This window comes from Elephantulus edwardii, unplaced genomic scaffold, assembly GCF_000299155.1.
Source record: "Elephantulus edwardii isolate Elephantulus edwardi_28Jun2011 unplaced genomic scaffold, EleEdw1.0 scaffold00181, whole genome shotgun sequence".
In the NCBI taxonomy this organism is placed as follows: Eukaryota; Metazoa; Chordata; class Mammalia; order Macroscelidea; family Macroscelididae; genus Elephantulus; species Elephantulus edwardii.
The window spans coordinates 1,901,103-1,917,226 of NW_006399931.1; the positions used below are offsets into that span (position 1 = coordinate 1,901,103).

Here is a 16,124-nt window from a genome sequence, read left to right on the forward strand (position 1 = left end):
ATTTGGTTCCTAGACCTAAAACTAGACTTAATCCCCAGCAAGTGCCAAGAGGTAAAATACAAAGTGTGATTCATGAGGAAGCATGCTTCAGAAGAGCCACAACCAGTTCAGGTGCTTGCTGAAAGCCAGGGAATGTGCAGTGGGTGGTAGAAGAAGATAGATCTAAATACCAGATAAGATCATATGATCTGTTGCAGAAATAAAGACTTGCTTTTACAATTTGTTCTTTTGTTATAAGTATCTGCATGCATGCATTTTTTTTCTTCCTCCCCTTATTGTATTCTCAAATTCATTGCTGTCAAGTTGGAACCAACTCATAGCTAATTCTCCTGCAGGTTTTTGAAGTCCGTAAATCACATGGGAGAAGACTGTCCATCTTTCTTTTGAGGAGCTACTAGCGGATTCCATTCTGTACAAAAGTGCGGCCTTTCGTTAACAGCTTAACTTTCTATGACTACCTCACCACATTCTGTTATGGTACTGGTCCTTGACTTATCAGAGACTATAAGACATAAACAGAGCCAGTGTGTACATGTTAAATGTGCCATGTTATGGCTGGTTGTGACTTTATAATTGTCTTCATTTAGGGATTAAGGAGCTCTAGTAGCATGCTTTACTAATATATGGATGGCGCTTCTGTCTAAGTTTGAACCCATCACGGGCTCCTCGGGACAAAGATGGGCAAAAAGCCTCAAGAAACCTGCTGGAGGCTCAGTTATGAGTCAATTACCACGCATGGCTATGATAATGAATTGATTTAGAGACTACATGTGGTTTTTAACGGAAAGGCTATAGTTTGTGCTGCAGTTTCGGACACAGATGTTAATGAATTGATTTAGAGACTACATGTGGTTTTTAACGAAAAGGCTATAGTTTGTGCTGCAGTTTTGGACACAGATGTTAAACCCCAAAGGGTGGGGATGTGTCTTCGGCGCTAATTTGGTTCAGAACACAGTACGACGTCGGCCTCTGTTGCTCGTTGACCGTAGGAGACTCAGGCGTCTGGACTTGACCAACCCATCACTCCTGGGTCCTCCTTTCTGCTCGCCCCGTCTCCCCAAGCCGAGTGTCCAGATCCCAGCTCCCTCGAGTCCCATCCACCCGCCCCCTTCACTGGCCCTAACGGCCACGCCCACCCCACGCCCACTGGGGGCGGGGCCAGCTGCGGCGTGCTGTCATCACTTCCGGCACAACCGGAAGTGTCGTTACAGACAGGTCGCAGCAGTTAGCGAGTCGTGATGGGGAGGTTGTCAGCGTAAACGGCGGCGCCGGGGCCGCGGGCACTGGTCGGAGCTGCAAGAGGCCCGGCGAGCAGGCACGCAGAGCGGCTTAGGGGCCCGAGCGGGTGTCTCCCATCCGTGCACTCCGTCCGGGCGGCGTCGCTCTGCCCTTTGGGCCCGGGGCAGGGCAGGTTGTCCTGCCAGGCTGTCCCACCTCTCCGCATCCGGTCCGAAGCTACGGGGAGAAGCAGGTGTGCGACTTGACAGTCACCTCCCAATCGCTTGCAGCACCTGCCACGTCTTCGCGACCCTCCCCGGATTACCTGGACGCTAACTCGGAACTCTCCCATGGAGAAGTTTGGGATGAATTTCGGGGGCGGGCCGAGCAAAAAAGACCTGCTGGAGACCATCGAGTCGCAGAAGAAGCAGCTCCTGCAGTACCAGGCACGGCTCAAGGATGTGGTCCGCGCTTATAAAAGCCTGCTGAAGGAGAAGGAGGCGCTGGAGGCCAGCATCAAGGTGCTGTCTGTGTCCCACGAGGCGGATGTCGGCCTCGCAGGTGTCCAGCCTCCAGGCCTCACCTTTCCCGAATCTCTTGATGACCGGTGTTCTACTCACAGCGAGGATAGCACGGGCACCGCTACCAGCTTGGATACTGCGGCCAGCCTCACCAGCACCAAGGGTGAGTTTGGGGTAGAAGATGACAGACCGGCCCGTGGACCATTGTCTCCCAAGTCCGAAGAGGCCAGCGGGTCGGAGAGTGGTGTTAGCAGTAGCAGTGGGGATGCGCCGTCAGGGGGAGTGGAGCCAGACAAACGACTGTACCAGCTGAAGACTCAGTTGGCGACTTTGACCAGCTCCTTGGCGACTGTCACCCAAGAGAAGTCCCGCATGGAGGCTTCTTACCTGGCTGACAAGAAAAAGATGAAACAGGACTTAGAAGATGCCAACAAGAAAGCCGAGGAGGAGAGAGACCGTCTGGAGGGGGAGCTGAAGGGACTGCAGGAGCAGATAGCAGAAACCAAAGCACGACTGATAACACAGCAGCATGATCGAGCCCAGGAGCAGAGTGACCATGCCTTGATGCTGCGGGAGCTCCAGAAGCTGCTGCAGGAGGAGCGGACCCAGCGCCAGGACCTGGAGCTCCGCCTGGAGGAGACTCGCGAAGCCCTGGCTGGACAGGCATATGCCGCGGGCCAGATGGAAGGTTTTGAACTTCAGACCAAGCAACTGACCCGGGAGGTGGAGGAGCTCAAGGCTGAGCTGCAGGCTCTCCGAAGTGAGAAGAATCAGCCAGACCCCCGCCTGCAGGACATGCAGGAAGAAGCCACCCGTCTCAAGAGCCATTTCCAGGCTCAGTTACAGCAGGAAATCAGGAAGGTAATTGTTCTCTTTCCCTTCCTTTGTCGTTTACCTGGATGGGGAAGTGGAAAGGCTTTTCCTCTGGTGGGAGTTAGCACTGGCATTTTTTATGTCATCCAGAAAGTTCGACTCCTCAGCCCTAGGAAATCCTGTTCTGCAGGATATTAGCAGTCTCTGTGGAGTGAGCTTCCAACAGGATGTGGAGTTTCTGAGTGGAGGCTGGGTGGGAGCCAGGCAGCTTCAGGCTTCTGGGCATTGGCCTGTCACCAGCTGTGCTCTGAAGTGGTATAGCAGCAGCAGCAGCATGTTGCAAGGTAGTGTGTGTAGGAGCTGTTTGTGGGGGCAAAGGGACTTTACCCCAGAAGGAACTACCTCTTGTAAATCACTCAGGATTTACCCATTCAGCAAAGGTATGCAGTTTTAAAGCATGGCCTTTTAGTGTGGAGAGAGGGCTAGTTTTTATACTTCTGGAAAGAGTGGAAGTTAAAAAGTCCTCTGCTTTATTATAGAGGGTTGAGAGGCATGTGATAGTCAAAGGTTTAACGCTTTATACCTGAGCTAGGCTTATAGTAGGAGAAGGCAGAAGCACTGAAGTGGAACAGTTGAAATATACAGAGGTTTGCTGTAATACTTTCCTGGAAGCAGAGCCCAAGCAGGTTACAGGAACGGCTGTTAGTACCAGCATTCCCAGAAAAGCCCTAGTCCTCATTCTTACCAGGCCAATGGAATTCCTTTGCCCCTTTTTCTTCTTCCTCCCTGCTTTGCTGTGGGGCAAAGTGGCATTTCTGTCTGTTCCCTTGTTTTGCAGACAGCCCTTGTCGAGGAACAGCTCCGTCAGCAGTCTCAGGTGGAAGAGCAGAGGGTGGCGGCCCTGGAGAACCAAATATCCGAGGTGTCTGAACTGCTGGGCACCTACGAGAAGGCCAAGCAGAAAGACCAGCTGGCCATCCAGAAGCTGAAGGAGCGCATACTGCAGCTGGACCTGGAAAACAAGACGCTGGCTCTCGCAGCGTCCAGTCGTTCCACCCTCGACAGTCACAGCGAGGAGTCTAGTCTGGACGTCAATGTCCTGAAGGACAAGATGGAGAAGCTGAAGAGGCTGCTGCAGGTTGCAGCCAGGAAAAGCCAGGTGACCCTGGACTTGGAGAAGCTGTGCAACCTGGAGCTGATACCCAGCTCAGAGGCTGCTGACGGGGAGAAGGCCACTGCACTGTACTACCAGCAGGAGCTGAAGCAGCTCAAGGAGGAGTTTGAGCGGTACAAGGTGAGGGCCCAGGTGGTCCTCAAGAGCAAGAACACCAAGGATGGCAACCTGGCCAAAGAGCTGGAGGAGGCCCAGGAGCAGCTGGCGGAGCTGAAGGAGAAGTATATCTCCCTGCGGCTGTCCTGTGAAGAGCTCGAGCACCAGCACCAGCAGGAGGCCGACGACTGGAAGCAGGAGCTGGTCCGGCTGCAGCAGCTGCACCGGCAGGAGCTGGAGCGCAGCCAGCTGGACTTCAGGGACCGCACGCTGAAGCTGGAGGAGGAGCTGCACAAGCAGCGGGACCGGGCCCTGGCTGTGCTGGCCGAGAAGGACCTGGAGCTGGAGCAGCTGCGCTCGGTGGCCTTGTCCTCTGGCCTGCCCGGACGCAGAAGCCCCGTGGGGGCCGGGGCTCCGGGAGACCCCGCTGATGCATCCTCCCCAGATAGCCTGACCCAAGCCCTGCATCTTGCAGCAGCCAACGAGCCCACTTTCTTCCTGTACGCTGAACAGCTGGCCCGCAAGGAGGTGGAGATCACCTCGCTGCGGAAGCAGAAGCACCGGTTGGAGGCTGAGGTGCATCAGCTGCAGGACCGGCTGCTGGAGGAGGGCGAGCGGCACCGTGAGGAGGTTGGGGCCCTTCAGAGCCACATTGAAAAGAACTTTCGGGACCAGAGCAGGGAGGGGGCCAACCTGGAGTACCTCAAGAACATCATCTACCGCTTCCTGACCTTGCCGGACACGCTGGGCCGCCAGCAGACCCTCACAGCCATCCTGACCATCTTGCACTTCAGTCCAGAGGAGAAACAAGTGATAATGCGGCTTCCATCCAGCAGCAGCTGGTGGCCTTCGGGCAAGAGATGATGCCATTTTCACAAACTCTGAGATTTCTGTGCCTCTTTTAGAAAAGTGGGAAGGGGTGGATTCTGGCCTTCAACTGCCGTTTTAAAGTTTCCTTCTTCATGTGCTGGGAGCTCAGAGGAGTCTTTGATGTGGGGTGGGATTTTCTGCCAAATGCCCTTCATACCGCTTTATCCTTGGGCCTTGGGAATGAGGGGACTATGTAGGGATAGCATCTGTTGGTGGTGTGAGTGTGTGTGGTGGGGGGGGGACAGGGGCAAGACTTTTTTAAGATGGAGAGATGCAAAAGTTTAAGATAGACTTTTTGCTTCAATATTAAGCTCCTGGCCCAGAGCTAGGAGTAGCTATGACTCCAAAGGGAGTTTTGTGAACTTACTTCTGCATGGGCAATGGCTTACTCATCCAGGGTATAAGGACCAGCCACTTAATGCCATCCCATCAGCCTGTCTGGCCCACTGCTTCCCCAATTCTCTGGGGACATCAGCCCAGGCTGGAAGGGGAACAGGAAGTCTGAAGTAGTGACACATTGTCCATTAGTCCTAAGGGTTAAGTAGTGATCAGTCCATCCAGGGACTGAGAAGCTTGGTCTGTTTAGGTCCTGGGGCAACCAAAGCAATCTAGACCAAACACAGCATTTGTGACCAAACGAGACGGCCCCAGCACCATGTGGATCTTACAGATTTCCCGGGTGACCTGTTGTTGGCCTGGATAGGGTTAAAGTAGCCCGCTTACACTTGGCCCACCTTATGCCATCTGCCTAAGGTTGGCTTGAGCTCATGAGTAAATGGCACTTCTATTTTCTCCATAGTATTGAACTTTTACTAAGAAAGAAAATCCTGGCTTCTCACAGAAGAGAGGCAGATTGGTCAGCTTTAATCCTGCACATATACAAGGACAGAGTTCAGGGATTTACCCCTGTCTGTCTCAGCTTCTGTAGGGACAGGGAAGATGAGAAATGTTTGCTGTAGAGGATTCCAGGGGTTGCTGGCATCACTCAGGATCATGGTGGGAGTCCAGCTAAGTGGTCTCGCGTACGTTCTGGCCTGGGCCAGCATTTGCAAAATTTCCAAATCCCTGCCACCGTGGTATTGATTGCTGATAGTGACCAGGGCGTTATGATCACTTCTTAAGAGAGGTAGTAGGTGTTTTGAGTCTGTAATCCTAATGCTCTACACAGGGGTTCTTGTAGACCCAATGCAGGAGCAGATTTCTTCTGCTCTTAAGGAAAGAGGGCTTGTCCGGGAGGCTGGAAAGAGAGACTCAAATAGTACCAGTGTCTCTCACTATCCCACATCTGCCCTTGCTGGTTAGAGAATTTTGGAGCTTAAAGACCAAGAGTTTGCTGCTAACTGGACTAATAACTATTTGTTATGTCTCCGTAGAGCTTTGTTTTGTGAGGACGTGGGTGCAGAAGACTTTTGATTCAATGTTCTGAATGGGAGATTAGGTGACATGGATGATCTATGCGTGGTGAATGAACGTAATAGAACCAAAGTGATGTGTCAAACTGTAAAAGCATAAACCATGGCTTCATTAAACCTGAGTGACTTGACCTGTGTCTTTCCTTGATGGTGCATATACATCTAGACACAGGGTGTGTGAACATAAGTGGTGATTGGAAAGGGGGAAAACCTAATTTCATGATATAGGTCCATGAGTTTGAGCGTAGGGGGGATAAAACCTCAGTGCTTTAACTGCCTCAAAGTCACACCCCAAATGTCTTTTCCTGGAATTGTGTGCATGTCGTCGTGTGTAGGTAGCTACACTGGGGAAACTTCCTCAGGAGTTCAGTGAATAGGATCGAAATGTCTTAGTACTTCAGACTCTGGATGTAATCGTGAATACTGTTACGCTTAACATGAGGAACCATGGAATCTTGGAAAAAGTTCCCAGAACACCAAGATGAAATAATCCCTCATTGCCGTTGAGTCAGAACCACTTCATAGCTGACCCTCCAGTGGGTTTTCAGGGGCTGTAAATCACACAGGGGGAGATTGTCCGTCTCTCAAAGAACAATGGTGGATTCAAACCACTTGTCTTCGGACTGGCAGTGCAACTCCTTGCCCACTAGGCTACCAGAGCTCCAGGAAATAATAATAGACTTTCTTAATTTCCTGACTTCGTTCCCCCTACATGTAGGCTATCTTGTAGTTGTTGCTGGTTTTAGGTGGTTGTGAACAAAATAGATCACTGGTAATTCCTGTGCTTTGAGTTTTGAGAAGATAACATAGAGACAAAGAATGGCAGCCAATTTCTGATTAATGATTTTAAATATCTAAAGATGCTTTCAGTACTCTATAGATACTGGTCCTTTTGTGTCCTAAGACACAGTCTAGAAATGGCATTAATGCAGATATGCATAAATTAAAAATTCCTTTTCTCCTCATTCCATCATTTGATGAGTTTGCCTGTGATAGATACTTTTAAGAAAGGGAGGGAGAACGAAAGATGAGATGGAAACAAATTTTCCTTGGGCCCTGTGCCCAGAAATTCATTAAGTGCCTGTAATGAGATTGAATTGTACTTGGCTATTATATACTGATAGGCAGGATTCACATTAAGTAGAAGAGATGAAAGGAGAATGTGACAAGTCAGGCTGATCAGTGGACTGTCAGCCATTTCTGCTCTGCTGTGGGCTCTGTGCGGTACCTCTGACTTGGGGGATAAATATGTCTATCATGTCCTTAATGTAAGTAACTCTGATCCAGAATTCGAGGACTCTCTGGCCTTGTTAAGTTGCTACTACAAGATTTCATTTTTGTCAAGTGGGCTAGGAACTTTGAGCCACTTATTCATAATGTCAGTCATTCCGATTATCCCACTTACCAGTGAGCAACAGACTGAGATGGTAACTTTGCCCGTGATGGTTAGCTGATGCCAGAAACAAGTCTTGATGGAGCAAAGCCTCCTCAGGACCCTGGAAGGTCAGCATCTTCAAGTGTCTTATCCCAGTGCTGAAAACTCAGTTGATCCGAATGAGGGAAAATCTCCAGATGGAAATTTCAGCCAGCAAGGATTCTGTGGGCAACAGCGGTTCTTCTTAAGAGTTCTAAACCTACTCTGGGCCATAGTTCCTAGATCATTGCTGATTTTAGAATTTAGATTATTCTAGCAAAAGAGACTGGATAACACACTGCAATAATATGTTCAACTGAAACCATTGGTGAAACTGGAGAACAGCTCTGGGAGTTGGAACTGGAACCCTCATGACCAGATCATTTTGCCTGATCTTCAGCCTCTTACGATCTTCTTCCTTCAGATCTCTGCCCTCTGTGGCACTGCCTTCATTCCCCTAGGTACCTGCTACCTGGGATTGAGAAGATTGAGAAGATTGAGACATTTCCGAGTTTTTATCTCAGTCCAACTTGACATCAGTGTGACCTTTGTTAATATGGGCTCTCATTTAATTTTCTTTTAGTGGAATCGTAATACATTTTCACAGTAAACAAAACCAAACCTACGTGAAGAGCCCTCAAGCACTGCACAATGGATGAAGCAGGTGCTAAAACACCTTTTTCTACCTGAAGGTTAAGTGGCAGAATTGGAAGTCAAGACAGGTCGTCTAGATTTTAGTCAGTCTTAACTAACATTAAAAGAATGGGATTGCCAGAACACTTAATGGTGCTCATAGGAAACCTAGACCTAGACCAAGAAGCTGATGTGTCAACAGAGCAAGGGAACACTATATGCTTTAAAATTAAGAAAGATGTGTGTCAGTGTTGTATCCTTTCTCCATACCTGTTCAGTCTCTATGCTGGCCAAATTATTTGAGAAGCTGGACTCTGAAGAATAGCATCAGGATTGGGGGAAGATTTATCAATAATCTTTATTATGCAGGTGACACAACTTTGCTTGCTGAAAATGAGGAGGACTGGAAATGAGGATTTGTTGCAGAAGATCAAACACAGACACCTTTAATATGGATTGTGTCTCAACGTCAAACAAAAATTATCATCACTGGACCAATAAATGAGATCATGATAGATGGAGAAAAAGAAAAATTTTCAGGGACTTTATCTTACTTGGATGCACAATTAATATACTTAATAGCAGAAGTCAGAAGATCAAGAGACATGTTACACTGGGAAAGTCTGCAATCAGGGACTTCTCCAAATATTGAGGAGCAATGATACTCATTTGAGGACTCTGGTGCACCTGATTCAGATCACGATCTTTTCAAGCACTTGCTGTGTTGCTGAGAGCTAAACAATGAAGAAGAATGACAGAAGAAGAACTTACACCTTTGAATTGTGTTGGCGAAGAGTACTAAATCATCATGACCCTGTGAACAACATAGATTTTTTTATAAAGCAGTTTTTAGGTTCACGGTTCTAAAGTACAGATAATTTCCTCTATTATTCATAGGGTGTTCAGAGGCCTACAATTTAAGAAGTGGATGGACAGTTTCACTTTTTAGTCTGTTTTAATCTGGAAGTTTTAGTAAAGCTTGTCCATCAAGGGTCACCCTTGTGGCATTTGACACACCAATGACATAGCTTTCAGCATCACAGAAACCCACAGTTACCTCAGTACAACAAACTGACAAGTGCTGAACTAATTAGAACAATGAATTTCCCAGTACAACAAAGGGACAGATTAGTGTCGTCAGTCTTAGAGCAAATCAGGCCTATAACCTGTTACCAGATCCAGTGGAGGCTCCTGTCCAAGTGGCAGGATGTGCTCCTGGGGTGAGTGTTGAAGAGTTGTGGTTAAGACAAACAACAGGCACCGGGGGTAATGTTCCAAATGTGGATACTAAGGTCTCTGCTGGATTGTTGATGCGGGTGCTTCACTTAGCCATCATGCTTAAAGGGGCTGGGTGATTAAAAACATGGTCAGGACAGGGTTCAGATCTGTCTTATTCGACTCAATGGCACCTTCCAACTCTAAAAACAACAGTATACTTTGAATGGGTGAGCTTTGTGATATGTGAATTGTATCTCAATATAGCTACTTAAAAATACTATTTAAATACTGTATACTATATATAGATGATACAACCTTGCTTGCTGAAAGGAGGATTTGAAGCACTTGTTGCAGAAGATCAAGGAATGCAGTCTTCAGTATGGATTGCGTCTCAATATCAAGAAAACAAAGATTCTTACCACTGGACCAATAGGCCATGTCATGGTAGATGGAGAGGCGACTGAAACCATCAACAGCTTCATCTTGCGTGGGTCCACAATTAACATCCTTGGTACAAGCAGTCAGGAAATAAGGAGACATTACAATGGGAAAATCTGCAGTTTGGGGACCTTTCCACATTATTGAGGAGTAGTGATGTCAGTTTGAAAACTGAGGTGTGTCTGACTCAGGTTATGGTCTTTCCAATTACTAACTATGCATTCAAGAACTGGACTATGAATAAGGATGACAGAAAAAGAAATGATGCCTTTGAGCTGTGGTGTTAGGGAAGAGCACTGAACATTCCATGGAAGGCTAAGAAAATGAATGTCTTGGAGAGGGTACGGCCTGAGTGCTCTTTGGAGGCAAGCATGAGGCTTCGCCTCTCATACTTTGGACCTATTGCTAGGAGGGGCTATTCCTTGGAAAGGGGCATGATGTTGGGAAGGGTGGAGGGTCAGTGAAGGAGAGGAAGACCCTTGACCAAGTGGATTGACAAGGCGACTGCTGCCATGGGCTCTTCTGTGTCAGGAATTGTGAGGATGGCGCAGGGCAGGACTGGTTTCAGATTTTTTGTTCATAGGGTTGTTATGAGTTGTACTCAACTCGATGGCACCTAACAACAACAACAACATACATAATACTATATAAAAATAATATATAAAGTACAATATAACTACTAAAGAAATAGATCAAGGAGGAAAAATGGGTAATGTGTAGTTAGGAGATGTGAAGAAGAAACTAGAAAAGTAGCTGCTGCTGGTTTTTGCCCTGACCTCTTCAAGGCTGCCCTGGTCATTCCCTGGACCCTGCCCATGTATGGAGTGCGTCTTCTTCTTCCCCTCCCCCTCCCCCACTGTAGTCGGCAGTATGCTCACTACGTGAGCCTGGCTCTGACCCTGGACAAGGAGAGAGCGGGCAGTTCTTTCCCCTGTGGAGATGACATGGAGCATGTGCTGATGGAAAGCAGGAAAGGACTAGAAATCACACCCAACTCCTGAGGCTGTTCCGATGCTAGAGACGCCTCTGGAAGACCCTGACCCCACTGGCACAGGGGCATATCTTGAGTCTGATCCACTTGGTGGCCCACAGTGAACAATCCACTTGCTTGGAGGCCAGGGCTTCTTGGAGACAGATTATTTATTTGCAGGGGAACTAGCATAACCCCCCCTTGGTTCCTTGGTGGCTTGTGCTTCCTGTCTTCTCTGATAGAGTAATTCTTCTTTGATATGTGCACTGATGTCTCCTTTACAAATGTGTGACTTTATCTTTGACCTTAATTCTGTTTTAGACATTGAAAGTGTTTATTTATTTTGTAGCACATTTTTCCCCCTCTAGCCTCCCAGCTCTCCTCACAATTCACCCCCTGTTCCAGATTGTTGTCATACATATAATGCATAATTATGTGTTCTGTCTCCACACTTTTCAACCTGTATGCAGAACGGATCATCTGGGAGGGTGGGCTCTATGAGGAGAAATGTGGGGTCAAGATTGGTGGAAGATCTATCAACAATCTGCGTTATGCAGATGACACAACCCTGCTTGCTGAAACTGAGGAGGACCTGAAGCACTTGCTGCTGTCAGGGACTGCAGCCTTCAATATGGATTGAGGCTCAGTGTCAAGAAAACAAAGATTCTCACCACTGAACCAATTGGCAGCATCAGGATGGATGGTGAAGAGATCGAGATTGTTCACAGCTTTAGTCCGCTTGGCTCCACAATCAACACTCTTGGCACCAGCAGCCAGGTAATTAAAAGATGTATTGCCATGGGAAAGTCTGCTGTTAGGGACCTCTCTAAAGTACTCAAGAGCAACGGTGTGTCTCTGGAGACTAAGGTGCATCTGATACAGGCCATGGTCTTTGCAATCACTTGTTATGCATCAGAGAACTGGACAATGACCAGGGAGGATAGAAGGAGAATTGATGCTTTTGAGCTTTGGTGTTGGAGAAGAGTGCTGAGGGTGCCATGGACTGCTAAGAAAACAAACATTAATCCTGGAGAGGGTTAAACCGGGCTGCTCTTTGGAGGCAAGGATTCTGAGGCTTCGTCTGACATACTTTGGTCATGTTGTAAGGAGAGACCGGTCCTTGGAGAAGGACATCATGCTTGGGAGGGTGGAGGGCAGGCGCAGGAGGGGAAGGCCCTCTGGGAGATGGATTGATTTGGTGACTGAGGCAATCGGGATGAGTGTGTTGGAGACAATGAAATTGGCACAGGACAGAGCAGAGTTTAGAGCTGTTGTACATAGCGTCACTATGAGTCGCAAGCGACTCAATGGCACATAACAACAACAACAACAACAATATTCCTTTTAGGCAGTTCTTCTCATCTGATCTAATGCAGTATTCATTGTCTATTCACTCTTTTCCCCTTCTCTTCCAATCCCCATCATGTCTATCCTATTTTATAACAGCAGTATTAAGTAGTATTTGTCCTTTTGTGACTGAGATAGTTCACTTAGCATAATGTCCTTAAGGCTCCACCAGATTGTATAATGTTTTATGAGTCCATTGTTTTCAGTGCTGCATAATATTCCATTGTGTGAATAAACCATAGTTTTATTATCCATACATTTTTTGATGGGCACTTGGGTTGCTTCCATCTCTTTGTTATTGTGAATAACACAGCATCAAACATGGCTGTGCATCCATCTGTTTCAGTTGTGGCCTTGGTTTCTTTCATTTCTTTTTCCCAGTAGGGGAATTGCTGGATCAGATGGTATTTCTATTTCCAGTGTTTTGTGAAAGTGCCAGACCACCTTCCATAGTGGCTATACCATCTTACATTCCCACCAGCAGGGAATAAGAGTTCTGATTTCTCCACAACCTCGCCAAGATTTGTTGCTTGTTGTCCTGTTGAACTTTGCTATTGTTGCTGGGGTGAGGTTATATCTTATAGTTGTTTTGATCTTATTCCTTTTTCCCCTTCTGTTTTAAAATACTCTTAAATGTTCTTGAAAATAACACACACAGCAAAACATACGAATTCAATACTTCCTACATGTACAATTCAGTGACACGATGGCCATCTTCAAGTTGTACAGCCATTCTCGCCCACTTTTTCCAAGCTGTTTCTCCTCCATTAACACAAAGCCACTGGCAACCAACTTTCCTAGTTCATCTATTGGGTTGCTGTTGTCAGTTTGCTCTCCTACAGATCGTTCTAGAAAAAGAACACAACCCTCAAGCTGTGCTTTCTTTTTAAGTCAATCAAAACTATTGCCTGATTTAAAGACTTTAAGGGATATTTTTGAGTTATGATTTAAACATTATTGTGAGGCCGCTGTTTGGAGTTTCATCCAGATACAGTGGTTCCAGGTAGTCCAGATTCCAGGAAAATTTTAGTCAGGATTTTTCTATAATTTTTTTTTAACTGAGGGCATTAGAAGTATCAGAGGCCAAGCTTCTCTAAATGTTGGACTTTGTTGTTTGACCAGTTCTAATAAGTCGTCATACCCAGTGCAGATTGGATAAGGCACCCTCCATTACCCTGAGTGGTGACCCAAGTCTGTCTTTACACCCTTACTGCCTGTTGTCATGGATTCCTGGGGTTCAGTTAGTGGGAGGAGCATGAATGTGCTGTCAAGGGTTTATTGTTAAAAAGGCTTTACTAGCCATTGACTTTGACTTTGCCAAATAGATGGGCATGTGTGTTAGCCTGCTCACAAGGGGATTGGCTGGTCTCATCACCGAAATGAGCAGATTCAGTGGCAGATTTTCAGTATCTCACCACGAGCAAAGAAAAAGCAGAAGATGCAGAACACACCCTTCAGGCCAGAGATTCTTGTGCCCCTCAGAATGAGAACCAGAGATCCAGTGTGAGACAGAACTGACATGGGCCTGCTACCCTACAGAACCAGAGCCAGAAGCCTTTGCCCAAACTTACTGGAGAACTTGGGGGGAGATACCATGGTTGGCAGAATCAAGAGCACTTAGTAACCCCGGCCTCAAGCTGTGAGGCTGAAGGGCCTGTGAGCTCACTTTGGAAGCTGTCCTCACTGAGAAATTGTATCCTATTGCCAACTTGAACTGTAACCTGTTAATTGCCCTAATAGACCCCACAATTGTAAGTATGGTTCTGCGTAGTCTGTGTCACTATTGCAGTGAATTTCAGACCCACTAGGGCTTTAAGATTGGTTTTGTAATTAGTAGAAAGAGATGCAGAAGCTTGGGAGCATGTCTGACCTCGTGGGAGCTGGTTTTGTGCTGTGGATGGTGGTGACGGGGCAGCTCCCACCTGTGGAGTTAGTAGTGGTCAGAGATGGACATCTTCATGTTGTTGCTTTTCCTCTTTTTACAGTGAAGTTTCGTCCAAGATGGTAGAGCCATTAAAAAGCTCAAGGAAATGTGATGACTACCTTACTGATATAATGAGAAAAGCAAGAGGAGATTAGTTAAACCTAAAGTTATCTGAATAAAGTATGGCCTTTCACTCCTCCTCCTCCTCCTCCTCCTCCTCATCCAATATTGGTTCATTGACTGAAAAGCACATCATTCTATCTTAACATACTCATAATAGGGAAACCTGAATGTGAGGAACTTGGGATCTCTCTGTATTATCTTTGAGATCTTTTCTGAAAGTCTAAAAGTATTCTGAAATGAAATTTTATTCAACTCTCTTACCCCATAGGAACATTTAGTTCTTGCCATGCTGAACCATTAAGAGGAGAGTGTCATTGATACTTCTCTGCAGGGTGGTTATCAGATACCCCCTGTCTCATCAGTACAGTCTGGAAAAGTTCCACTTGCCTGTCTCTAAGGGATCGAGTTCTAAAGTCCTGGGTGGGAGAGGAAAATAAGAGGATTAGATCCACAGTATGAGACCTTCAGGGGTGTGGAGTGAGTGGGAACCAGTCTAGGTCATATCCAAATAGCCGTCAGGGAAAGATCAACCCATGAAGACACCACAGCAGGACACAGAGCCAAAAGCCAGGAGTCAGAAGCGTGGTCTGTCTAAAGATGTGCACACAGTGGGGTCTATCAGAAGGGGATACAAGGATTGTAGGGGCCCAGGACTCTCTACAATGGGCAGCGTGCTCCACCTGGCAGACTGTTAAGAAAGATGGCCAGATTAGATGAAATGTTTCTGGAACTAATGCCATTCCTTCAGGGGCAGTGCTGAGAAAGGGATTGACGAAGTGGAGGGAAGGGAGAGAGAGGACTGAAGGGCTAGTCCTGCTCTTCAAGCTGTGACGTTGGTTTTCCCACGGATGTGCTTGCATATTTAGTGTAGCCGGGTGGGTTGTTGTTGTGTGCTATGTGTCTGGTTGATTCTGACTTAGTAATCTTATAGGACAGAGGAGAAATCTTGTAGAGTTGGACAGTTTACTCTCAAAGTTTTATTTCTACCTGGAAACTTCAGAAGATGACCTTGGACGTGGGATCCCTGCACTAAGACCAAGAGAGAGCTGAGAACACATGAGATGACATAAGACAGTGCAAGAGGGCGTGCACAGTGACAACTGGGAGCTGGCATGAACTGTGGTGGGCTGCCTGATCCAGGCAGCAAGAAGCCAGGCAGCTGTAGTGGGTTCGCTGACTCATGAGATGAGAGAACTGGGGGCATCACCAGGCAGGAGCTCACTGGTGAAGTGAGGTGCCTGTGGGTACTTGATGGTGGAGCTGAACGTGCTGTGGCACCTATCCAAGTAGGGTCCCGAGGCCAGGATGAGCTGGGGCTGGTGTCAAAGGTGAGAATAAGTCAAGGGCTGGCCTGGTTGGAAGCAGTCCTGATCAACAAACTCTAACCTGAGTTATTTCTTTTATCTCCATCTCGATCCCGATCCCTTAACTGCCGAGTGTCCTTCCCTAAAGAGCTTCACATACATGTATGTTCACTCTCTTTGCACTGTTATCTTCCCTGCGTCTCCAAACAGAAGCACTTCTTTGTAGATCCTTGTTTTGCTGGGTCACTGTGACACTGACACCCTTAATCACTCTTTCCTGGAACTTTTCTCTGAGGGAGCAATAGCTCTCTCCTTAATCTGTGACTTCTTCCCGTCATCTTAGGTTTGTGGTTTAGTTGTGTCTTTTCCTCTCTTGTCGTTGTCTGTTATCGAGTTGGAACCGACCTATAGCTGACCCTCTGGCGGGTTTTCAGAGGCAGTTAATCATTCTCTCGCGGAGCAGCCGGTGCATTCGAACCACGTGCCTTCAGGATTGCAGCACAGCTTCTTGCCACTAGGCCCCCAGAGCTCCCTTCCCCCCCATATACGCAACTAAAAACTGTTGCTGTTCACTTGGGTTCTGGATCTGCTGGAGAACTACTCCACAGGGCTTTCAAGGATGTGACCAATCAGAAGCAGATCACTCGAC

The 16,124-nt window shown here is 47.3% G+C and overlaps 1 protein-coding gene across 1 annotated transcript; it reads left to right on the forward strand.

Moving 5' to 3' along the window:
• The first annotated feature begins 1,392 nt into the window (after positions 1-1,392).
• On the forward strand, positions 1,393-4,687 carry GCC1 (GRIP and coiled-coil domain containing 1). Its single transcript, XM_006896075.1, has 2 exons — positions 1,393-2,600; positions 3,391-4,687. Exons 1-2 carry the CDS (start codon positions 1,569-1,571, stop codon positions 4,684-4,686), a joined length of 2,328 nt encoding a protein of 775 aa, XP_006896137.1. The 5' UTR covers positions 1,393-1,568; the 3' UTR covers position 4,687.
• Positions 4,688-16,124: the final 11,437 nt, after the last annotated feature.

Excerpts from the sequence above, each read along its gene's own strand:
- GCC1 (XM_006896075.1), top strand. The coding sequence starts at position 1,569 with ATGGAGAAGTTTGGGATGAATTTCGGGGGCGGGCCGAGCAAAAAAGAC. Across the intron at positions 2,601-3,390 it reads TACAGCAGGAAATCAGGAAG|ACAGCCCTTGTCGAGGAACA; the intron begins GTAATTGTTCTC and ends CTTGTTTTGCAG.